General features: G+C 46.1%; 1 protein-coding gene across 1 annotated transcript in view; it reads left to right on the top strand.

Moving 5' to 3' along the window:
- The first annotated feature begins 9242 nt into the window (after positions 1–9242).
- LOC147689572 (uncharacterized) overlaps positions 9243–26157 on the top strand; it is a 125352-nt gene continuing 108437 nt past the window's right edge. Inside the window, exons 1-3 of the mRNA XM_086938116.1 lie at positions 9243–9354; positions 19184–19389; positions 20751–20850. Of these exons, the coding sequence (XP_086794242.1) occupies positions 9243–9354; positions 19184–19389; positions 20751–20850 (418 nt within the window). The remainder of the gene's footprint in view (positions 9355–19183; positions 19390–20750; positions 20851–26157) is intronic.

The following is a 26157-nucleotide window of genomic DNA, read 5'->3' as shown; positions in this document are numbered from 1 at the left end:
CCTGGTTGTCCAAGACACCTCCTGGTCCACGTGGCTGCAGAGTCAAGCGTCCACTCTTCACCTGATCGCGACGACAGCATCTGGTTTCTTCCTGGTTCCACTCTAGTCACTGGCTAGTGACTGTGAACATTGTCCCCTCTGCTTTCAGGTCTTCATCTTCCTCGATCCACCCTTGGGTCGCTCCAGACATCTTCCTTCTGGCCGCATGCAGCATCTTTTCTTCCAGGCTCCATAGACTTCAACGCGGAAACCCAACACACTTTGACACCTATGCACCCGCAGCCCGTGGGTGAGGTAGCAAGAGCATTTTGGTGCTCAAGGGTAGATTGACTCTCCTAGTGTCCAGAGTTCCAGTCGTTTTAGTCCTAGCTAGTCGGAACTGTCTAATACTTACCTTTTCGTAATTTGTACTGTCCATTGACTTTGTTACGCATCTCGCGTGTGAGTTCACACTCTGCACACGCGTCCCGTGGGCCTCCAATTACTTACCTCAGGTTCAGATAGTGTGGTCCCAGTGATCCTACAGCCTCTGGACAGCTCCATTCCTTCTATCAATTTCCTTATACCATTTACTTAGTAAATGGTTTGTCGTGCCCCTAGGGCACCATTGTAATTTGTGCAACTTAACGTATTTTTCTTAAGAGTCTTGTCATGTGCTTAGCCCTCTGATCTCATAAAGAGTTCAGAGGTGTTTGTTAGTTAATAAATATCTTGTTTATTTTCATAACTACCTGTGTGGTGTCCTTTCATTAGATATTCAAGGGGTTATATGTGGTAAAACAGCTGGCTTCACATGCCAAAAGAGTTTAGCCTAAGACTGCTTTGTCCATGTTACCATTAGGATAGCTGGTCTATAAGGTTGACTTACAACCAATCACCATAAAGGTTGTTTGGACTGATACAAGGTGATCACTAGAATTAGTGCAAAAAACACAGTTGATGGACAGAATGTAGAACAATGTCATACATTCACCCCAGTACAAGGATCTGGGCTTAAATCCATCGTTTTTGTGCACTCCACACCAGACACTGGCTATATGCAAATCAGCTCTGACCCTGTGCCTCATGGGAACAGTCCAGTCTGAACTACCAAGCCATGTCTTTCCCAGACCGGAATCAAGCATCCAAGGACCGGTTTCTGGCTATCAGCCTTCATCAGCCTGGATAGCTTGACTCCAGTGGTGTGGAGAGCCTGGGACTCACGTCTGAGTATACCCAGCACACTCGGGGTGAAAATTGCAAAAAACACAGTTGATGGACAGAATGTAGAACAATGTCATACATTCACCCCAGTACAAGGATCTGGGCCTAAATCCATCGTTTTTTTGCACTCCACACCACCCTGGGTTAGACACTGGCTATATGCAAATCAGCTCTGACCCTGTGCCTCTTGAGAACAGTCTAGTCCGAACTACCAAGCCATGTCTTTCCCAGACCGGAATCAAGCATCCAAGGACCGGTTTCTGGCTATCAGCCTTCATCAGCCTGGATAGCTTGACTCCAGTGGTGTGGAGAGCCTGGGACTCACGTCTGAGTATACCCAGCACACTCGGGGTGAAAATTGCAAAAAACACAGTTGATGGACAGAATGTAGAACAATGTCATACATTCACCCCAGTACAAGGATCTGGGCCTAAATCCATTGTTATTTGCACTCCACACCACCCTGGGTTAGACACTGGCTATATGCAAATCAGCTCTGACCCTGTGCCTCATGGGAACAGTCCAGTCCGAACTACCAAGCCATGTCTTTCCCAGACCGGAATCAAGCATCCAAGGACCGGTTTCTGGCTATCAGCCTTCATCAGCCTGGATAGCTTGACTCCAGTGGTGTGGAGAGCCTGGGACTCACGTCTGAGTATACCCAGCACACTCGGGGTGAAAATTGCAAAAAACACAGTTGATGGACAGAATGTAGAACAATGTCATACATTCACCCCAGTACAAGGATCTGGGCCTAAATCCATCGTTTTTTTGCACTCCACACCACCCTGGGTTAGACACTGGCTATATGCAAATCAGCTCTGACCCTGTGCCTCTTGAGAACAGTCTAGTCCGAACTACCAAGCCATGTCTTTCCCAGACCGGAATCAAGCATCCAAGGACCGGTTTCTGGCTATCAGCCTTCATCAGCCTGGATAGCTTGACTCCAGTGGTGTGGAGAGCCTGGGACTCATGTCTGAGTATACCCAGCACACTCGGGGTGAAAATTGCAAAAAACACAGTTGATGGACAGAATGTAGAACAATGTCATACATTCACCCCAGTACAAGGATCTGGGCCTAAATCGTTTGTTTTTTGCACTCCACACCACCCTAGTTAATAAATATCTTGTTTATTTTCATAACTCCCTGTGTGGTGTCCTTTCATTAGATATTCAAGGGGTTATATGTGGTAAAACAGCTGGCTTCACGTGCCAAAAGAGTTTAGCCTAAGACTGCTTTGTCCATGTTACCCTTAGGATAGCTGGTCTATAAGGTTGACTTACAACCAATCACCATAAGGGTTGTTTGGACTGATACAAGGTGATCACTAGAATTAGTGAGCATCATATATCAGGCCAACTTCTCACACTGTTCACAAATGCTTAACCTGTAGCACGCTTCTAAGATAAGCCTTGTCTGCTTGCTGCACACTACCTAGAGGGTGAGCAGGGGTTAATTTGGAGGGGGATCCCCTTATCCTGAATAGAGGAGAGGGTCCCTGCTTGTCACAAGTATTTACCTGTGCCAACCAGAGACCCCCAAATCTAACATTGGTGGTCAGCGGTGAGGATTCTGAATTTGCATTTGTGATTGATGTACAGTGATTGGTGAACACCACGTAGTGAGTTCAGACTAATAACGCAGCCACATACTTGTTGATTTTTGCTTTGCTGAGAGATCTCCATTTTTTAAGAAGTCATGCCTGGTCCAAATTCTGTAGAAAGGGCAGCATCTGAAGTCTCTGACATTGAAGGAATAGAATGGGAAGAAGAGAGACTGGAGAGCTACACCTTAGCCCAGCTGAAGGGCTTCTGCAGAAAGTTTGGAGTTTCCAAGTCTGTATGTAGAAACAAGACAGAATACCAAAAGGCGCTGAGGGCCTGTATTGAATCAAGGGCACCTGAGAATGTGGTGGAAGTTGAACCAGCAGGAAGCGTCATTGATTTTGGCATAGTCCTGTCGCCAGAGGATCTGGCAGACAGGAAGGAAACCCGAGCACATGAAATGGAGATGGCAAAACTTAAAATCAATGGGCAATTGGAGCTAGAAAGCAAAAAGATGGCTCTGGAAGAAAGAAGAATTCAGATGGAACAAGAGATGAAATTGAGGGAGATGGAGTTGAAGTTAAAAGTTTGGAACATCCTCCCTCTGGTGGCAGCACAACGCCAGTGCAGGTAGAATCAAGGGTGTACATACCAAAAGAAGTGGTAAAAGAGTTTTTTAAGAATGATGACATAGGGCATTGGTTCAAGGCCTATGAGGTAGCCAAGTCTTCCCACGGGGTCCCTGAGAGAGATTGGGGAGCGGGGTTGTGGGGGCAGTTCCTTAGCGAGCGGCGGGACGCACTGCTAGATTTGCCCTCTGAGGTTCATAATTCTTACCCACACATGAAGGAAGCTTTAAAGACCAGGTATGGGTTAACTCCTGAATTGTACAGACAGAGGTTCAGGGGTTGTGCAAAGATTCCTAACAGTACGTATGTTGAGTATGTAACTTTTTTCTGCAGAGCACTGGATGTTTGGGTGAAGGGTAGCAAAGTTAATGATTTTCAAGGTCTCTTTGATTTAATTGCATGGGAGCACTTGTCTAGTAATTGTTTTCCTGAGCTAAGCCAGCACCTGATTGATAGCAAGCTGACTAACCCTAGGAAGCTTGCTGAGGGGGCGGACCGCTGGCTCAGCACCAGGGTCCACAAGGGTCCAGTGGGAGACTCTGCCAAGGGTGGGTAGGGTCCCCAGCAGAGGAGTGGGGGGACAAGGGCAAACAGAGGGAGTTTCAAAAGAGGCCCCAAAGTAATCCCCAAGGGAACCAAGGGAAAGGTTCTCAGCCTCCCCCACCCCAGAAACCCGCTGGGGCCCCGACATGTATTCCTGTTCAAAGAGGGCCCCTGAAGTGGTACAAGTGTGGTGAACTGGGTCATTTTGCCAATGATCTCAAGTGTCGCCTGTTTGGTAAACCAGCACCCACTGGTGCTCCGCCCAGGCAGATGGCTAGTGTAGCCTTTGGGGAGGAGGTAGAAGTCCAAGGTGGGTGGGATCCCGTTCAGATGACCCTGATCTCTTTAGGAGACAGAGGGCAGTTGGTTCTCAGGGACCATTTCACTAACACTAAGAAATATGGGCAGTGGGGGACCAAGAATGGCCAAAGGGTGGAGGCTCTTAGAGATACAGGAGCCAGTGTGACTGCTGTCAAGCATCACCTGGTGTCTCAAGAGCAGGTTGTTCCCCATGCATACTGCCGTGTTGTCAACGCTGACAACACAGAGAGTCGTTTTCCAATGGCTCAGGTTCCCTTTGAGTGAGGGGGGGTCTCTGTGGGGGGGGGGGGTCTATGGTACTCTTCAAGTAGCTGTGAGAACTGCCATGCCTGTAGACTGTTTGTTGGGGAACGACTTGGAGAGCTCCCCTTGGGAAAAGGTGGAGAAGAAGAAGGCTCACCTGAGGATGGTGGGCCTGCCTGACTGGGCGTGCGTGACCACACGGTCAATGACAGCCAGTAGGGGTGCTCAAGAGGTCCTGGAGCCTGAGGGAGAAGCCCAGGGACCGGCCTTAGAGAGAAGGCACCGGAGGCGCGGGAAACCGGCCCCTGTTGTTCACACGGTCCAGGAGGAAGCAGACCTTGAGGGGATGCCCTGGAACCTACAGGGGGACAGATAGGTGAACTGGGGGCCTGCCTGAGCTGACCCATTGGCAGCAGGAAGGAGGCCCCTCTAGGGAGGAATTCTGCAGGGTGCAAAATGAATGTCCTTCCCCCAAAGGTCTGCAGCAGCAGGCTGCAGACCAGGCTAACGGTGATCAATCTGGAACACATTTAATTTATTGGGAGAATGACCTCCTGTATTCAGAGCCTAAGGTTGCTGAGCCTGGGTCAGCCCATGCGCTGGTGGTACCCCAGAGATTCAGAGTCTTTCTACTGGGGCTGGCTCACGATGTGCCATTGGCAGGGCATTTGGGGCAGGGCAAGACATATGAAAGGCTTGTCACCCACTTTTATTGGCCTCAGATGCACAGGAACTCATATGCTTACTGTAGGACCTGCCAGACTTACCAGGCAAGTGGAAAGAGTGGGAGGAAGCAAAAGGCTCCTCTCCAGCCATTCCCTGTAGTCAGTACCCCATTCCGGCGAGTGGGAATTGACATTGTGGGCCCACTGGACCCCAGGAGTCTGTTAGGATCATAGGATGTAACAATACTAACAGCCCATTCTGGCCTATGAGAACAGGTAGCCTTGCAATAGTGAAAAACGAAAATGGCTGTAATTCACTATTAGGACAGCCACAGACATCAGGGATTGTCCTAACTTATGCTTACAATGCACCCTGCCTTTGGGCCTACCATAGGGTTGACTAATATCAAGCTAAGGGAAGGTTTAGGAGCTAGCAAGTAGGTGCACTTGCCCGGTCAGTACCAGATTGCACACAGATTCTGCAATAGCAGACCTTAGACACATTTTACAGAGCTGCTTCTGTGGGTGGCACAACCAATGCTGCAGGCCCACTAGCAGCATTTGGATGTACAAACCCTGGGCACTACTGGTGCACTTTACTGGGGTCTGATTGTAAACAAAATAAGCCAATCATGGAAACCAATCAACATATACACTTTATACAGGGAGCACTTGCACTGTGGCACTGATTGGCAGTGGCACAGTGCTCTGAACAGCTAACACCAGCAAAACACATGAGGCAACAGCAACAAATGTAGGGGAGACCCACGCCAATGGTGCCAGGTCTAACAACCCTTGACAGGGCCTGAAGATCTCTGGAGGCGAGAGTCGCCCAGCCTTAGCAACAGCCAGCAGATGCGGTGCACAGGGGCTCTGTTCCGATGGTGTCGATGAGAGATCCTGGCCTCAGACTTGCTCTGAAGACAGTGCAGGTCTTGAGGGAGTTGCAGAACTGCCACCGGTATTACTGAAACTGTCGGAGTCCGTAGGAGAACAAGATCAGCAAATTGGTCAGCTACGTTGTGGTGCCTATGGATGCAGGGGAGTGACTCCGTCACTCCAAGGGAGATTTCTTTGGGTGTCTTTAGATGTCAACAGGACTTGGATGGAACCTGTATGGAGCACGGACACTGATGTGGCAGCATGCTTGCAGAACTAAGAGATCTGGACGGACGGAGTCTTCCCAGTTGCAGGCTCGGTTCCTAAAGCAAAGTCCAATGCGGTAGTCCGACTCGGTCAGAATGACGGTTGAAGAGGACACAGAATGAGATCTGAAGCAAATCCCATGACAAATCTAGGGACCCACCCCCAGGTAAGCCCTTAAGTACCCTAAGGAAATTGTTGGGATGATTCAGGGGTTCGTCCCAGAGGAGGGGCTGGAGAGTGGGGAGGGTACTCCCATGTCCTTTGTCCAGGTTCGCGCCAGAGCGGGAGCCAACGGCACCTTCAAGCGCTATGTACCAATGCACGCAGCAAGTCAATACCGTATGTCCCGGTGCTTTTCAACACTTTCATGCACTATGAACCAAAACAAGCAGCGAGTCAATACCGTCTGTCCTGGTACTTTCCTACACCTCCATTTGCCATGCATCAATACATGCAGCGAGTCAATACCGTCTGTCCTGGTACTTTCCAACACCTCCATGTGCCATGCATCAATACATGCAGCGAGTCAATACCGTCTGTTCTGGTACTTTCCTACACCTCCATGTGCCATGCATCAATACATGCAGCGAGTCAATACCGTCTGTTCTGGTACTTTCCTACACCTCCATGTGCCATGCATCAATACATGCAGCGAGTCAATACCGTCTGTCCTGGTACTTTCCTACACCTCCATGTGCCATGCATCAATACATGCAGCGAGTCAATACCGTCTGTCCTGGTACTTTCCAACACCTCCATGTGCCATGCATCAATGCATGCAGCGAGTCGATACCGTCTGTCCTGGTACTTTCCTACACCTCCATGTGCCATGCATCAATACATGCAGCGAGTCAATACCGTCTGTCCTGGTACTTTCCTACACCTCCATGTGCCATGCATCAATACATGCAGCACGTCAATACCGTCTGTCCTGGTACTTTCCTACACCTCCATGTGCCATGCATCAATACATGCAGCGAGTCAATAACGTCTGTCCTGGTACTTTCCAACACCTCCATGTGCCATGCATCAATAAATGCAGCGAGTCAATACCATATGTCCTGGTACTTTCCAACACCTCCATGTGCCATGCATCAATACATGCAGCGAGTCAATACCGTCTGTCCTGGTACTTCCCTACACCTCCATGTGCCATGCATCAATACATGCAGCGAGTCAATTCCGTCTGTCCTGGTACTTTCCTACACCTCCATGTGCCATGCATCAATGCATGCAGCGAGTCAATACCGTCTGTCCTGGTACTTTCCTACATCTCCATGTGCCATGTATCAATACATGCAGTGAGTCAATACCGTCTGTCCTGGTACTTTCCTACACCTCCATGTGCCATGCATCAATACATGCAGCGAGTCAATACCGTCTGTCCTGGTACTTTCCTACACCTCCATGTGCCATGCATCAATACATGCAGCGAGTCAATACCGTCTGTCCTGGTACTTTCCAACACCTCCATGTGCCATGCATCAATACATGCAGCGAGTCAATACCGTCTGTCCTGGTACTTTCCAACACCTCCATGTGCCATGCATCAATACATGCAGCGAGTCAATACCGGATGTCCTGGTACTTTCCTACACTTCCATGTGCCATGCAGCAATACATGCAGCGAGTCAATACCGTCTGTCCTGGTACTTTCCAACACCTCCATGTGCCATGCATCAATACATGCAGCGAGTCAATACCGTCTGTCCTGGTACTTTCCTACACCTCCATGTGCCATGCATCAATTCATGCAGCGAGTCAATACGGTCTGTCCTGGTACTTTCCTACATTTCCATGTGCCATGTATCAATACATGCAGTGAGTCAATACCGTCTGTCCTGGTACTTTCCTACACTTCCATGTGCCATTTATCAATACATGCAGCGAGTCAATACCGTCTGTCCTGGTACTTTCCTACACCTCCATGTGCCATGCATCAATACATGCAGCACGTCAATACCGTCTGTCCTGGTACTTTCCAACACCTCCATGTGCCATGCATTAATACATGCAGCGAGTCAATACCGTCTGTCCTGGTACTTTCCTACACTTCCATGTGCCATGTATCAATACATGCAGCGAGTCAATACCGTCTGTCCTGGTACTTTCCTACACTTCCATGTGCCATGTATCAATACATGCAGCGAGTCAATACCGTCTGTCCTGGTACTTTCCAACACCTCCATGTGCCATGCATCAATACATGCAGCGAGTCAATACCGTATGACCTGGTACTTTCCAACACTTCCATGTGCTATGTACCAGTACATGTAGCAAGTGAATACCATATGTTCTAATACTTTCCATCACAATGCAATCTAAGTCTTAACTTCTGACCAGAGCTCTGAAGGTGCCTTTGTGCGGTAAGAGCCACCCAAAGGTAACAAAATGAACGGTGCCCATGTCTGTGTGAAAATGTGCCTATGCCCATTGCACTGCACCTGATCTATGCACAAAGGTCATTGCTAGAAAACGTAGATTTAACTGAGGTTTTTAGCAACATGCCCTGAGCAGCTTAATGCACTCTAAGGATTAGGCTGTTCTCCTCTGATAAGAGATCTGTCCCAGAGATCAGCTCAGCACAAGGGCTGGAGGGATTACTGGTGGCAGGTGGACAGGCTGGCTAGTACTCCGATGTAAATGACGTGTAGCAGCTGACCCATGGCTTCCGGATGCTGCCCACTGGCCCTTCGACCAGCCTTCCCTATAAGAGGAGGAGATCTGGTTGAGCTCCAAGAAGGGCTTGACGTGGAGAACAGAGCCCTGAAGAAGCATAAAGGTGGAAACAGCCAGTGTTGTGTTCGATGCTGACTCAATGCATGTTGGAGCCATTCTCGGTCATCATTCTTCTTCGTCTGGGTCAGCCTTGGCAGTTCAAGTCCCTGGCTTTTTACTCACCCAGACTGGCACCTGCACCAACCCGGACCATTGTAAGTCGTTCGGATGGAGGGGTTCCTGAAGACCAGATCCAACTTGCAGCCAGACTACAGTACCGCTGTCCTAAGGGTATCTGAGGAGTGGGAGAGCATCATCGGCATATACCTGCTGTCCCTGGGTGAGTGCACACTCCATTCCCTTCACCATCCACAAGTGAGTGAAGCTTCAGTCTGATTCCACAACACAGGCTGACTGAGTGCAAACTTCTGTGTCCCAAGACAGTCCCTAGGTGAGTGCACACTACATCACTGGCCCTCCCTGGGTGAGTGCACACTAAGTAGACTGCCAAGTGTCCCTGGTTGAGTGCACACACTGTCACCTGACAGTCAGGGCAGGGTTTCCTCTGTTTAGAAGAGGACAGGATGGAGAATTGTACGTAAAAAAAAAGAAAACAATATCAATGAAAGAGTCAATTTTAAAAATGTAATGATAAAAAGGTAGTGACAAAAAAGTGTAGCTTTATATTTCTTCTTGAATTCCAACAATGTTGTGGTAATAAGTAAACTTTCACAACATTTACTCTTTAACTGAAGTGTAGATCTTAGCTTAAGCCCTATCAGTTTACTTTATCCTTTACAATATCCTTTATCTCTACTCAGCCCACAACCCATGGACACCATGTCTGGGGTAAATTGTGTGTTTGCAGGTCTGTCACCCCTGTGGTGTGTGGTGACTGCTCATCAGCAGTAGATGGTGAGTTCGCAGGTTTGTCTCACTGGTGGTGAGTTCATGAAAAGTAGATGGTGTGTTTGCACGTTTGTCTCACTGGTGGTGTGTGGTGAATGTTCATCAGTAGTAGATGGTGTGTTTGCAAGTCTACCTCCCTGGTGGTGTGTGGTGACTGTTCATGAGCAGTAGATGGTGTGTTTGCAGGTTTTTTCTCTCCGGTGGTGTTTTCATCAGCAGTAGATGGTGTGTTCACAGGTTTGTCTCGCTTGTGGTGTGTGGTGACTGTTCATCAACAGTAGATGGTGTGTTCACAGGTTTGTCTCACTGGTGGTGTGTGATGACTGCTCATCAACAGTAGATGGTGTGTTTGCAGGTTTGTCTCACCGGTGGTGTGTTCATGAGCATTAGATGGTGTGTTCGCAGGTTTATCTCACTGGTGGTGTGTGGTGAATGTCATCAGCAGTAAATAGTGTGTTTGCAGTTTTGTCTCATGGGTGGTGTGTGGTGACTGTTCATCAGTAGTAGATGGTGTGTGGTGACTGTTCATGAGCAGTAGATGGTGTGCTCTCAGGTTTGTCACTCCGGTGGTGTGTTCATCAGCAGTAGATGGTGTGTTCAGAGGTTTGTCTCTCTGGTGGTATGTGGTGACTGTTCATCAGCAGTAGATGGTGTGTTCGTAGGTTTGCCTCACTGGTGGCATGTGGTGAATGTTCATCAGCAGTGGATGGTGTGTTTGCAGGTTTGTCTCTCCGGTGGTGTGTTCATGAGTAGTAGATGGTGCGTTTGCAGGTCTGTCTTCCCGGTGCTGGGTGGTGACTGTTCATCAGCAGTAGATGGTTTGTTTGCAGGTTTGTCTCACTGATGGTTTGTCTCACTGATGGTGTGTGGTGACTGTCCATCATTAGTAAATGGTGTGTTTGCAGGTTTGTCTCACTGGTGATGTGTTCATCAGCAGTAGATGATGTGTTCACAGGTTTGTCTCAGTGGTGGTGTGTGGTGACTGTTCATCAGCAGTAGATGGTGTTTTCGCTGTTTTATCACTACGGTGGTGTGTTCATGAGCAGTAGATGTGTGTTTGCAGGTTTGTCTCACTGGTGGTGTCTGGTGACTGTTCATCAGCAGTAGATGTTGTGTTCGCTGGTTTATCTCTCCGGTGGTGTGTTCATCAGCAGTAGATGGCGTGTTCACAGGTTTGTCTCTCTGGTGGTGTGTGGTGACTGTTCATCAGCCGTAGATGGTGTGTTCGCAAGATTGTGTCACTTGTGGTGTGTGGTGACTGTTCATCAGCAGTAGATGGTGTGTTGGCAGGTTTGTCTCGCTGGTCGTGTGTGGTGACTGTTCATAAGCAGTAGATGGTGTGTTCACAGGTCTGTCTCCCCTGTGTTGTGTGGTGTCTGTTCATGAGTAGTAGATGTTGTGTTCACAGGTCTGTCTCCCCAGTGGTGTGTTCATGAGCAGTAGATGGTATGTTTGCAGGTTTGTATCACTGGTAGTGTGTTCATGAGCAGTCGATGGTGTGTTCACAGGTTTGTCTCACTGGTGGTGTGTGGTGACTGTTCATCTGCAGTAGATGTGGTGTTCACAGGTCTGTCTGCCCAGTGGTGTGTTCAGCAGCAGTAGATGGTGTGTTCGCAGGTTTGTCTCACTGGTGGTGAGTGGTGACTGTTCATCAGCAGTAGATGGTGTGTTTGCAGTTTTATGTCACTGATGGTGTGTGGTGACTGTTCATCAGCAGTAGATGGTGTGTTCGCAGGTTTGTCCCGCTGGTGGTGTGTGGTGACTGTTCATAAGCAGTAGATGGTGTGTTCACAGGTCTGTCTCCCCTGTGGTGTGTGGTGACTGTTCATGAGCAGTATGTTGTGTTCACAGGTCTGTCTCCCCAGTGGTGTGTTCATCAGCACTACATGGTTTGTTTGCAGGTTTGTCTCACTGGTGGTGTGTTCATGAGCAGACGACGGTGTGTTCACAGGTTTGTCTCACTGGTGTGTATGGCGACTGTTCATCTGCAGTAGATGTGGTGTTCACAGGTCTGTGTCACCAGTGGTGTGTTCATCAGCCGTAGATGTTGTGTTCACAGGTTTGTGTCACTGGTGGTGTGTGGTGACTGTTCATCAGCAGTAGATAGTGTGTTCACAGTTCTGTCTCCCCAGTGGTGTGTGGTGACTGTTCTTCAGCAGTAGATGGTGTGTTCACAGGTTTTTCTCTCTGGTGGTGTGTTCATCAGCAGTAGATTGTGTGTTTGCAGGTTTGTGTCACTGGTGGTGTGTGGTGACTGTTCATGAGCAGTAGATGATGCGTTCACAGGTTTGTCTCACTGGTGGTGTGTGGTGAGTGTTCATCAGCAGTAGATGGTGTGTTTGCAGGTTTGTCTCATTGGTGGTGTGTGGTGACTGTTCATCCGCCTTCAGTTTCTGTGTGATAATAGGATCTCTCGTCAGCTTTTGTGTGATGCTAGATCCCTCTTCAATTTCTGTGTGAAGCTAGATCCCTGTTCACTTTGTGTGATGCTAGAATCCCTCTTCAGTTTCTATGGGATGCTAGGATCTCTCTTCAGTTTTTGTGTAATGCTGGATCTCTGTTCAGTTTCTGTGTGATACTAGATCCTTCAGTTTCTGTGGGATGCTGGGATTCCTGTTCAGTTTCCATGCGATGCTAAATCCCCCTTCAGTTTCTGTGTGATGTTAGATCCCCCTTCAGTTTCTGAGTGGTGTTAGATCTCTCTTCAGCTTCTTTGTGATGCTACATTCATCTTCAGTTTCTGTGTGCACTAGGATCTCTCGTCAGCTTTTGTGTGATGCTAGATCCCTCTTCAATTTCTGTGTGAAGCTAGATCCCTGTTCAGTTTGTGTGATGCTAGGATCTCTCTTCAGTTCCCGTGGGATGCTGGGACTCCTATTCAGTTTCCATGCCATGCTAGATCCCCTCCAGCTTCTGAGTGGTGTTAGATCCCTCTTCAGTTTCTATGCGATACTAAGATCCCTCTTCAATCTATACACTAATGCTAGATCCATCTTCATTTTATACATGGGCTGTAGATTCGTCTTCATTTTGTGTGTGGGTACACCATGAATCTGTTTTTAAAGTAGATTTCATATCCACCTTCTATTTCTACTATCTGTATGTGTTCTAGATCCCAGATCAGTTTGCATGTGGGTTCTAGATTCCTCTTTAGCTTTTACCTTGATGCTGAATCCCTCAACAATATGTCCTAGATTCCTCTTCATTTGTACGGGGTGCAGATCATTCTTTAGTTTCCTAGGTGAATGCTAGATCTCTTTTGAGTTGTTCTGGTGCTAGATCGCTCCTTGTTTTGCGATGGGTGGTAGATTCCTCTTCGTTTCGCATGTGGGAGCTACCTGATCTTTTTCAATGTGGGTTTTAGATCCTTCTACAGTTTCTAGTTGACACTAGTCTGCATATGTCCCAGATGATCCATCTTCTCTTCAGTCTGTATGTGGGTTTAGATTCCTCTACCGTTTGCATATCGCTACTTGATCCCTCAACACTATGTAGGTTGGTACTAGATACCTCTTCATTTGTATGTGGGTGCTAGATCACACATCAGGTTCTATGTAGGTAGTAGACCCCTCTTCAGTTTGTACGAGGTGCAGATCATTCTTTAGTGTCTTAGGTGAATGCTAGATCTCTTTTGAGTTTGTCTGGTACTAGATCCCTCTTCATTTGGAAGTGGGTGCTAGATCACACTTCAGGTTCTATGTAGGTAGTAAATACCTCTTCAGTTTGTACGGGGTGCAGATCATTCTTTAGTTTCCTAGGTGAATTCTAGATCTCTTTTGAGTTTGTTCTGGTACTAGATCCCTCTTCATTTGTATGTGGGTGCTAGATCACACTTCAGGTTCTATGTAGGTAGTAGATCCCTCTTCAGTTTGTATGGGGTGCAGATCATTCTTTAGTTTCCTAGGTGAATGCTAGATCTCTTTTGAGTTTGTTCTGGTACTAGATCCCTCTTCATTTGTATGTGGGTACTAGATCACACTTCAGGTTCTATGTAGGTAGTAGATCCCTTTTCAGTTTGTACGGGGTGCAGATCATTCTTTAGTTTCTTAGTTGAATGCTAGATCTCTTTTGAGTTTGTTCTGGTACTAGATCCCTCTTCATTTGTATGTGGGTGCTAGATCACACTTCAGGTTCTATGTAGGTAGTAGATCCCTTTTCAGTTTGTACGGGGTGCAGATCATTCTTTAGTTTCTTAGGTGAATGCTAGATCTCTTTTGAGTTTGTTCTGGTACTAGATCCCTCTTCATTTGTATGTGGGTGCTAGATCACTCTTCAGGTTCTATGTAGGTAGTAGATCCCTTTTCAGTTTGTACGGGGTGCAGATCATTCTTTAGTTTCTTAGGTGAATGCTAGATCTCTTTTGAGTTTGTTCTGGTAGTAGATCCCTCTTCATTTGTATGTGGGTGCTAGATCACACATCAGGTTCTATGTAGGTAGTAGATCCCTCCAGTTTGTACGGGGTGCAGATCATTCTTTAGTTTCTTAGGTGAATGCTAGATCTCTTTTGAGTTTGTCTGGTACTAGATCCCTCTTCATTTGTAAGTGGGTGTTAGATCACACTTCAGGTTCTATGTAGGTAGTAGATCCCTCTTCAGTTTGTACGGGGTGCAGATCATTCTTTAGTTTCTTAGTTGAATGCTAGATCTCTTTTGAGTTTGTTCTTGTACTAGATCCCTCTTCATTTGTATGTGGGTGCTAGATCACACTTCGGGTTCTATGTAGGTAGTAGATCCCTTTTCAGTTTGTACGGGGTGCAGATCATTCTTTAGTTTCTTAGGTGAATGCTAGATCTCGTTTAAATTTGTTCTGGTACTAGATCCCTCTTCATTTGTATGCGGGTGCTAGATCACTCTTCAGGTTCTATGTAGGTAGTAGATCCCTTTTCAGTTTGTACGGGGTGCAGATCATTCTTTAGTTTCTTAGGTGAATGCTAGATTTCTTTTGAGTTTGTTCTGGTAGTAGATCCCTCTTTATTTGTATGTGGGTGCTAGATCACACATCAGGTTCTATGTAGGTAGTAGATCCCTCCAGTTTGTACGGGGTGCAGATCATTCTTTAGTGTCTTAGGTGAATGCTAGATCTCTTTTGAGTTTGTCTGGTACTAGATCCCTCTTCATTTGTAAGTGGGTGCTAGATCACACTTCAGGTTCTATGTAGGTCGTAAATCCCTCTTCAGTTTGTACGGGGTGCAGATCATTCTTTAGTTTCTTAGTTGAATGCTATATCTCTTTTGAGTTTGTTCTGGTACTAGATCCCTCTTCATTTGTATGTGGGTGCTAGATCACACTTTGGGTTCTATGTAGGTAGTAGATCCCTCTTCAGTTTGTACGGGGTGCAGATCATTCTTTAGTTTCCTAGGTGAATGCTAGATCTCTTTTGAGTTTGTTCTGGTACTAGATCCCTCTTCATTTGTATGTGGGTGCTAGATCACACTTTGGGTTCTATGTAGGTAGTAGATCCCTCTTCAGTTTGTACGGGGTGCAGATCATTTTTTAGTTTCTTAGGTGAATGCTAGATCTCTTTTGAGTTTGTTCTGGTGCTAGATCGCTCCTTGTTTTGCGGTGGGTGGTAAATTCCTCTTCGTTTCGCATGTGGGAGCTACCTGCTCTTTTTCAATGTGGGTTTTAGATCCTTCTACAGTTTCTAGTTGACACTAGTCTGCATATGTCCCAGATGCTCCATCTTCTCTTCAGTCTGTATGTGGGTATTAGATTCCTCTACCGTTTGCAGATCGCTACTAGATCCCTCAACACTATGTAGGTTGGTACTAGATCCCTCTTCATTTGTATGTGGGTGCTAGATCTCACTTCGGGTTCTATGTAGGTAGTAGATCCCTCTTCAGTTTGTACGGGGTGCAGACCATTCTTTAGTTTCTTAGGTGAATGCTAGATCTCTTTTGAGTTTGTTCTAGTACTAGATCCCTCTTCATTTATATGTGGGTGCTAGATCACACTTCGGGTTCTATGTAGGTAGTAGATCCCTCTTCAGTTTGTACGGGGTGCAGACCATTCTTTAGTTTCTTAGGTGAATGTCAGATCTCTTTTGAGTGTGTTCTGGTACTAGATCCCTCTTCATTGGTAAGTGGGTGCTAGATCACACTTCGGGTTCTATGTAGGTAGTAGATCCCTCTTCAGTTTGTACGGCGTGCAGACCATTCTTTAGTTTCTTAGGTGAATGCTAGATCTCTTTTGAGTTTGTTCTGGTACTAGATCCCTCTTCATTTGTATGTGGGTGCTAGATCTCACTTCGGGTTCTATGTAGGTAGTAGATCCCTCTTCAGTTTGTACGGGGTGCAGACCATTCTTTAGTTTCTTAGGTGAATGCTAGATCTCTTTTGAGTTTGTTCTGGTACTAGATCCCTCTTCATTTGTATGTGGGTGCTTCGGGTTCTATGTAGGTAGTAGATCCCTCTTCAGTTTGTACGGGGTGCAGACCATTCTTTAGTTTCTTAGGTGAATGCTAGATCTCTTTTGAGTTTGTTCTGGTACTAGATCCCTCTTCATTTGTATGTGGGTGCTAGATCACACTTCGGGTTCTATGTAGGTAGTAGATCCCTCTTCAGTTTGTACGGGGTGCAGACCATTCTTTAGTTTCTTAGGTGAATGCTAGATCTTTTTTGAGTTTGTTCTGGTACTAGATCCCTCTTCATTTGTATGTGGGTGCTAGATCACATTCCGGGTTCTATGTAGGTAGTAGATTCCTCTTCAGTTTGTACGGGGTGCAGATCATTCTTTAGTTTCCTAGGTGAATGCTAGATCTCTTTTGAGTTTGTTCTGGTACTAGATCCCTCTTCATTTGTATGTGGGTGCTAGATCACACTTTGGGTTCTATGTAGGTAGTAGATTCCTCTTCAGTTTGTACGGGGTGCAGATCATTCTTTAGTTTCTTAGGTGAATGCTAGATCTCTTTTGAGTTTGTTCTGGTACTAGATCCCTCTTCATTTGTATGTGGGTGCTAGATCACACTTTGGGTTCTATGTAGGTAGTAGATTCCTCTTCAGTTTGTACGGGGTGCAGATCATTCTTTAGTTTCTTAGGTGAATGCTAGATCTCTTTTGAGTTTGTTCTGGTACTAGATCCCTCTTCATTTGTATGTGGGTGCTAGATCACACTTTGGGTTCTATGTAGGTAGTAGATCCCTCTTCAGTTTGTATGGGGTGCAGATCATTTTTTAGTTTCTTAGGTGAATGCTAGATCTCTTTTGAGTTTGTTCTTGTTCTAGATCCCTCTTCATTTGTATGTGGGTGCTAGATCACACTTCGGGTTCTATGTAGGTAGTAGATCCCTCTTCAGTTTGTACGGGGTGCAGATCATTCTTTAGTTTCTTGGGTGAATGCTAGATCTCTTTTGAGTTTGTTCTGGTACTAGATCCCTCTTCATGTGTATGTGGGTGCTAGATCACACTTCGGGTTCTATGTAGGTAGTAGATCCCTTTTCAGTTAGTACGGGGTGCAGACCATTCTTTAGTTTCGTAGGTGAATGCTAGATCTTTTTTGAGTTTGTTCTGGTACTAGATCCCTCTTCATTTGTAAGTGGGTGCTAGATCACACTTTGGGTTCTATGTAGGTAGTAGATTCCTCTTCAGTTTGTACGGGGTGCAGATCATTCTTTAGTTTCTTAGTTGAATGCTAGATCTCTTTTGAGTTTGTTCTGGTACTAGATCCCTCTTCATTTGTAAGTGGGTGCTAGATCACACTTCAGGTTCTATGTAGGTAGTAGATCCCTCTTCAGTTTGTACGGCGTGCAGACCATTTTTTAGTTTCTTAGGTGAATGCTAGATCTCTTTTGAGTTTGTTCTGGTACTAGATCCCTCTTCATTTGTATGTGGGTGCTAGATCACACTTTGGGTTCTATGTAGGTAGTAGATCCCTCTTCAGTTTGTACAGGGTGCAGACCATTCTTTAGTTTCTTAGGTGAATGCTAGATCTCTTTTGAGTTTGTTCTGGTACTAGATCCCTCTTCATTTGTATGTGGGTGCTAGATCACACTTCGGGTTCTATGTAGGTAGTAGATCCCTCTTCAGTTTGTACGGGGTGCAGACCATTCTTTAGTTTCTTAGGTGAATGCTAGATCTCTTTTGAGTTTGTTCTGGTACTAGATCCCTCTTCATTTGTAAGTGGGTGCTAGATCACACTTCGGGTTCTATGTAGGTAGTAGATCCCTCTTCAGTTTGTACGGGGTGCAGACCATTCTTTAGTTTCCTAGGTGAATGCTAGATCTCTTTTGAGTTTGTTCTGGTACTAGATCCTTCTTCATTTGTATGTGGGTTCTAGATCACACTTCGGGTTCTATGTAGGTAGTAGATCCCTCTTCATTTGTACGGGGTGCAGATCATTCTTTAGTTTCCTAGGTGAATGCTAGATCTCTTTTGAGTTTGTTCTGGTACTAGATCCCTCTTCATTTGTATGTGGGTTCTAGATCACACTTCAGGTTCTATGTGGGTAGTAGATCCCTCTTCATTTGTACGGGGTGCAGATCATTCTTTAGTTTCCTAGGTGAATGCTAGATCTCTTTTGAGTTTGTTCTGGTTCAAGATCCCTCTTCATTTGTATGTGGGTGCTAGATCACACTTTGGGTTCTATGTAGGTAGTAGATCCCTCTTCAGTTTGTACGGGGTGCAGATCATTCTTTAGTTTCCTAGGTGAATGCTAGATCTCTTTTGAGTTTGTTCTGTTGCTAGATCGCTCCTTGTTTTGCGATGGGTGGTAGATTCCTCTTTGTTTCGCATGTGGGTGCTACCTGCTCTTTTTCAATGTGGGTTTTATATCCCTCTACAGTTTCTAGTTGACACTAGTCTGCATATGTCCCAGATGATCCATCTTCTCTGCAGTCTGTATGTGGGTATTAGATTCCTCTACCGTTTGCACATCACTGCTAAATCCCTCAACACGATGTAGGTGGGTAGGATCCCTCTTCTTTTGTATATGGTTTCTAGACCCTTTATCAGCTTGTATGGGGGTGCAGATCTTCCTGTAGGTTAATTGGTAAGTGCTGAATCGCTCTTACGGTTGCTCACCGGTGCTGGATCACCGCCTTCAGTTTGAACCCGGAAGCTCTCCATTTTGGCAGTGCCGCTGGATGTATGTGGTTAGTGTCTGGTTGCTAGAAGCCTCTCTGGTATGCATGTGGGTCCAAGTTCCCCTTTCACTAGTTCCCTGGACACCAGATGCTTATTCTCTTTCTTCAGTTTGAGGTGGATCTTTCTGCAGGTTGTAAGTGAATGAGTGTCTCAGGCCAGCCTTCTTCTTCTCACCACCCCAGGCTCGCTCTCCTGGCTGGGCAACGGCGCAGTCATTTTTATCATGTACAGTCGCAGGCGCTCCCTGGACCCCCAAGACTACCTCACCTTCAATCTGGCCATCGCGGATGCTGGGATCTCCATCTTTGGGTACTCCAGAGGAGTTCTGGAAATATTCCATGTGTTCAGGGACGACGGGTTCCTCATCGGTTCCTTGTGGACTTGTAAGGTAAGTGGGCGATGCCGCAAGCGCCAAACTGTGCATAACGGTCTGTCGGTGGGTCTACTTGGTAAATGTAGGGTCTGGGATCTTTATCTCAACCTTTGTGATGGACCAGAAAGGAAGTGGGTGAGGTCTGCAAAATAATAATACGTGGGTGAATTTGTAATGGTTTATTCCCCAAGATCTGCATAGTTTTCTACCTTGACAATCCCACGTGAACATTTTGCTTCGTTGGATCATTTAATGCGCACAGAGACTTCTTTAACAGCAATAACATCGTTTCACGTTCAATGCACTTTCCAAAAACAGTGCGTTGGCTGTGTTCAATTAGAGTGAAAATCATCACGCGATGCAGAAAACTTTGTGCACTGGCCCAGGTAAACTGGGGAAACTTCTCAAAATTCGCCAAAGCAAAAATTGGAAAGTTTGCAGAACTTTGTCACTGAAATAAACAATTTTGCATGAATTATGTTGAGTTAGTGTGAGAGATATTCGCTGTGCACTTTCTAGAACTGCACACAAATGATATTGCATTCTTGCCTGTATGTAAATTATTACACTTAAGGGCACATGCATCAAGCTAATTACCGGTCGAAAAAACGTGTCGATTCGCCGATTCGGCCCCTTTGCGAACGGTAATTTGCCTTTTGGAACGCAGCAAGCCCAAAGCCATTCGCAAAATAGGTAAACGCAAAATTTGCGATTACCTGTTTTGCGAATGCAGTTAGGGAATCGCAATTTGCGACTCCCTCAATGCAATGGAAGAAGCATTCTCAGAATGCGACTTTGCATTAAGGAATTGCAAATTGCCATCAACTTCAAGTTGATGGTAATTTGTAATTCCTTAGATGAATGCCCAAAATTGCATTTTTCTAAGTGCCAAGTTGCGCACTCGCATGCCCTTCGGGCATGTGTGTATGCCAGATGTGCACACGTGCCAATTTTGGGGGTCCATCAGGGTGGCCTTTTGGCCACCTAGCACCCTTAAAATTGCATGCGCAATTTGCGATTATCTTTTTGATAATCGCAAATTGCGAATGGTTTCCCATTCATTCCTATGGGCCCCTTGGGAAGGTATACCCTATTAGCGAATCGCAATTTGTGATTCGCTAATAGGAAATGTTTAGGAATCGCAATTTATTTAGTGATACCTACATGCATAAGGAATTGACATTCCTAAAAAGCAATTCCTTAATAATCGCTATTAAGGAATCACAATTCCTCATGTTGATGCATGTGCCCCAAAGTTCCTACGTACAGGGCGTAGTCATAAACTATCATCTTGTTAGCACCCCATCAGCCCTGAACCCTACCTCCTGCCTCCTCCTCCTTGGCCCACTTAAGGTTATTTCTCTCTTTCTCATCAGGTAGATGGGTTTCTAATCCTCTTGTTTGGTCTGATCAGCATTAACACCCTGACAACCATCAGCGTCATCCGATACATCAAAGGATGCCAGCCTCACCAAGGTAGGTACTGTTCGACAACCTCACTATTCTCTTCAATAGAACCGAGCTTCAAACAAGACGCACAGTGCATTATGAGATGGTCATGCCATGACAAGGTGGCTCGTGCTGTGGGTGTGGGGGGGGGGGGGAAGGGGGTAGCCATATGGGAGTTAGGAAGGGCAAAGAGGGTCAGCTGGTGTTGCGTAAACTATGACTATGGTGGTGTTCTACAACGTTTGCTTTTCCACCCACGGGTGACACAGGTGAACTCAGAGGCATATTTACAAGCCCCTATCGCCCAGGAACGTCATTTTAAAAAACGGTCCTATGGCAATAGGGACTTCGCCTTATTTACAAGGCGGCTTTAAGCTCCGCCTTGTAAATGAGGCCCCCTTTCATGCTAGACTTAACATGAAAGGAGTAGACAATGGGTGTTGCGGTGGGCGTTCCGCTGCAACACCCATTGATTTTGACACTTGTCCCTATTTACAAGGGTGGCGTAAGTAGGAATTGGTGCCAAAATTAAGACCAGGGAAAACTTGGTCTTAACATGATGAAACGAGGAGAAATGCTTAATTTCTCCTTCTTTTTGTTGTTTCTATGTGTGCTGCCTTGTGCAGCGCACATAGAAACACAAATTGCCATGAATGATTGCTTAATGAGCAGAACGGGCGATTTACAACTTCTACGTGTGCTGCACAATTGCAAATCATCATTCTGGATTGTTTATGTGCAGGAAGGAAACCTTCTTGCACATTAACAATCATTCCCTCAATACAGCCGCCTTTGCAGTGGAGAAGCGTGGCTCAGTGGTTAGAGCGGCAGACCCTGATGCAGAGGCCTGGCCCGGGACCAGGGTTCAATTCCCTCCTCGGCGGGTCTTGGACTCAATCTCCCCGGACCGGACCTGATAATTCTCGCCTCGGTGCCTATTCTAATCATGGGTCCCACTCTGCAGCTCTGGGCAATAGCTTGCTTAATCCACAACGGCCCCAGCAGCGCTTGGATGCCTGGCTTCACCTTGGGGGTGCCCAGGAGTATACAGGAAAGCCAGGAAGGGTTCCACAGCGGTATGAATACAGCGCTACGAGACCTCTGGATCGAAGGCGCTATATAAATACAAACACATTCACATTTAGATTTGCACTCTGGTGCAATGGTGCTTGCGTTGGCACTAGGCAGCTGAATTTAGCGCCAGCGCAGGGAGAAACGCAGGGATGTGCCACATTATTGTAAATATGGTGCATCCCTGCGTTTCTAAAGTGACGGAGCTCAGCGTTATGAATTTTGGAGAGCTAACCTGCGCTCCACCACTTTCTTGTAAATCTGCCCCTCAGTTCAATGCACCAGCTCTGAATGTGAAAGACAGATTATTGTAGCCCTGCAGAACCTCACCCAGGCTACAACGGGGTTAGGGGCGCTGTGGTAACAGAAACAAACCTATTTTGTTATTCACAATATCACACACACTGCACTAAGAATAGACACTTTAACTAAAAGCATTTAATACAACAAAATGAACCTGTTTCACAGCATATCTAAAATAACTACTCAGGATATCATAACAAGATGACACATTATGAGCAACGAGAACATAATGAACGTTTCAAACATGTTTAAATTTGTCATTTAAAACCTTACACCCTAAAACCTACTTCCATGTGTTACAAGAGTGCATATAAAATACAACTTGTAATCTAGAGTTTCTTAGGGGGAAAAGATGAACTGCGTACCTTGTCATTATCTGCGGAGGCGTAAAGGCAGTGTTCTCTGCGAACGGCAACAATGTGCTGAGTTTGCACCCTACCTCCAGGACTTCATCAGGAGCAGGTGAGATGCAGCATCTTTCAAGTGCGCTGGCAGAAGGTTAGACCGTTTTTGGCAGAATCTCGTGCAATAATCTAGGCAAAGGATCTCTCTTGGCAAGTGGTCTAGTAGTAGCCTTTATGTAGTAAATCTTATTAGAGAATGGAATTTCTGACATAAGTTTAGGACTGTCTGACATAGGTTATGTGCATCAATGTATGTGTCTCAGCCGTTTCCTTATGAACATACATGTCAATTCAGACTACACTAGTTTAGTTATATGTCTGTATTTTGTTCTTATTTGACCTTGACATAGTGATAAGTTGACACTTGTCCCAAACTGATGTTGCATCAGGTGTTATGGCTATGCTTTTACCTGAATGACTTGACACTTTCACAGTTTCAGATCAGACCACATCTGCTTTAGTGGCAGACATGACAATGATTCTGCAGAATTTGAGGAAAATGGTTACTCCCATTACCTAAGGTTGAGAAGAGGATGACCTCCATGAACTAAGATGGATTCAGGCCTACTTAAAAATGGAGTCAGACCGTAGGACTTCACGTCACACACTAACAATGTGCAGGAGCCCGCCTTAATGAAGTCCATACACATGTTTATCATGTAATTGAGTGGTCTTTAGTGAAGAAGCTCAGCAGTCTTCCCTACAGATGGTTTCCTTGTGAGAGCCCAAGGCAGAGGCCCTCCCCATCAGGCAGAGACTGCTCTGGACCCAATCAAGTTTCACTGCCTTTGATCGCGCTTCAGTGTCGACAGGCACTGACCACCACTGGGATCTTCTGCAGGCCTTCTGGTGAATACTGAAGTGAGTCCTTGTTCTCCCAACTGGGACTGGACTCTTTGTGAGGCTCACCAGAAGGTTTGATTGGTTTGTAAGAATCTGCAATGCCCACGGAGTATGTTCATCGCAGATCCCAAATCTGTCTGCATATGGAGGGAATGGCTGGACCCTTTCCAAAGGTTCAGGATAAGTAGCTAAAAATATTCTGATACCACATTCCAGATAACACAGCAAACCGTGATCTCAGAACAACCATGTTCCAAGAAAGAATGGTGGCCATAAAACCTTCATGAGAGAGGTAAGCGTGAGTAACACAATCATTTAAAAGAAAACAAAATAGAGCCCTTGAACCTTCAAAATGTAGTGTCTCCAAGAAAGAGCAATACATCTCAAGGGACAATACCCCATGCGCAGGCAAAGAACACCCACCATGGCAAAGCTGGCATCATCCCTTCATAGGGTGGCATAACCTTATCACATATCACATAACTTGGAAGCAATCCGTGCACCCCTTGAGTCCGAAGCAAGGTACACTCCAGTAAAACCAGCAGAAAGAGCTGCAAACAAATGAAGGACCAACCAAACAAGAATGTCCCAGTGGAAATCTTGGTCAAAACTGACCCAAAATTGCACTGAAGTAGAAATTCAGAGTAGATGTTAGGAATGAGCATACTTTCTTATAAAAGGTCTCCCATAGGGCATGAGCAAGATAAGAGATGCTAAGGGGGATATTTACAAAGAAGTGGTGGAGTGAGGCGTTAGCCGTCATAGCTTAACGCCTCACTCCACCACTTCAGAAATGCAAGGTTGCACCATATTTACAAGGATATGGTGCAGCCTTGCGTTTCCCCCTGCGCTGGCGCTACACTTAGCAGTCTAGCGCCAACGCAGGCTCCCTTGCACCATAGTGCGAGGGTGTCTGCGTGCAGGGGAGGATTGTTTATGTGTAAGAAGGGGCCCCTTCCTGCACATAAACAATCTTTAAATGCCATTCTGTCACTTGTATCTGTGCTGCTTAATGTAGCACACATGGAAGTTACAAAATGTCATTCTTTTAAAGGATTGTTTATGTGCAGGAAGGGACACCTTCCTACACATAAACAATCCAAGACATTTCGCTTTTTCCATGTGTGCTGCACAAGGCAGCACACATGGAAAAAGCAAAAACGAGGAGAAATAAAGCATTTCTCCTTGTTTCGCCAAGTTAAGACCAGGTTTTCCCTGGTCGTAATTTTGGGGCTGCCTCCTGTTTATGCTGCCCGTGTAAACAGGGGGCAGCGTCAAAATCAATGGGTGTTGCGGTGCAACGCCCACCGCAACAACCACTGCCCACTCTTTTCACGCTAAGCATAACGTCAAAGGGGCCTTATTTACAAAGCAGTGTTAAGCCACATTAAGTGGCTTAACGCTGCCTTGCAAATAAGGCGAAGCCCCTATCGCCACGGAAACATCACAAAAAGGGTAGGGTCCCGTTGGGATAGGGGCTTGTACATATGCCCCTAAAAGTAATGCATACCAGCATACCAAACTGCTTCCGAAGAAGCTTGAGGCATAGGCAAACTTCCTAACCGTAAGAAACATAACAAGCAAATGACATCTTGAGCATGAAGCCCATCTTTAGAGGAAAAAAGGGGAGGTAAAAACCTATGCAATAGGTATCCTTGCACCATATAATCTGTCAAAGACAGTCTTGAAACAAAATGTCTGCTAAACACAGGAACACCATATCAGATGTCATCAACAGGCAGAACTTATGCCACCATGCTACTACCATAACATGGCCAGCTGTGTAGGAACCAAAAGATGAATATCTCCCTACAACCCTAGTATCGGGAAAAATCCAATAGGTATAAAATTAGAAGAGTTAAGACTCTGCCTCACTTTTTCTATCGCGGAAACGCCGTAAAGCGAGTCGGACTGGGCGCCGAAAAGATGGGTGCCATCAAAGGGCATATCGATCAACGCATCTTTTTCAGCCTCTGAAAAGCCTGAGGTACTTAACCAGGCATGACGATGTAGCACCACAGAGGACGCCATGGCCCAACCCTCTGAAACAGTGGTATCCATGCCACATCTAATAATCAGCGTAGCCGTCTGTTCGCCATCTGGAATCAACTGTTTTATATTAGAACGGAGTCCACCTGGAAGTGATGACAACATAGTCTGTAAGGAATCCCACAAAGTGAAAGAAAAATGCCCAAAAACACAAGACGTGTTAGTGGACCTTAAAGAAGAACTAGTTGAGGAAAAAATATGCCCTTCCACACGAATCTTGCCTCCTAGATTCTCTATTCGATGGAACATTAGGTAGAGAATCCATATCCTGTGAGGCTGAAGCCACCCGAATTACCAAACTACAAGAGGTCGGATGCTAAAGGAGACAAGCGGGGTCTCCAGGAGAAGGCAAGTGCCTACGAGATATAGCAAGAGCAACCGAAACCCCCGTATCCGGCTTAGCCCAAGTACCCAACAGTATGTCATACAGGGTTTCACTATATGGGAGTATAGGCTCCACGCCGGTCTGACCTTGATAAAGGACATCGATCAGGGTATCAGTGGACTTCTCCACCGTAGGCAAATATAACTCCAAAACCATAGCCCCTCTCCTTCACATATCTGCAAAAGAGGAACTCGCCTCAGAAGCAAGACTTGGAGGAGACAGTAGTCCCAAGGCTGAAGTTGGAATAGTGTCAGCAATAGGCTAAAATAACCCAGACTC

This window comes from Lissotriton vulgaris, chromosome 9 (assembly GCF_964263255.1).
Source record: "Lissotriton vulgaris chromosome 9, aLisVul1.2, whole genome shotgun sequence".
Classification (NCBI taxonomy): Eukaryota; Metazoa; Chordata; class Amphibia; order Caudata; family Salamandridae; genus Lissotriton; species Lissotriton vulgaris.
Note: the sequence above shows the minus strand (reverse complement) of the source record. Positions and strands in the feature narration are given on the sequence as shown.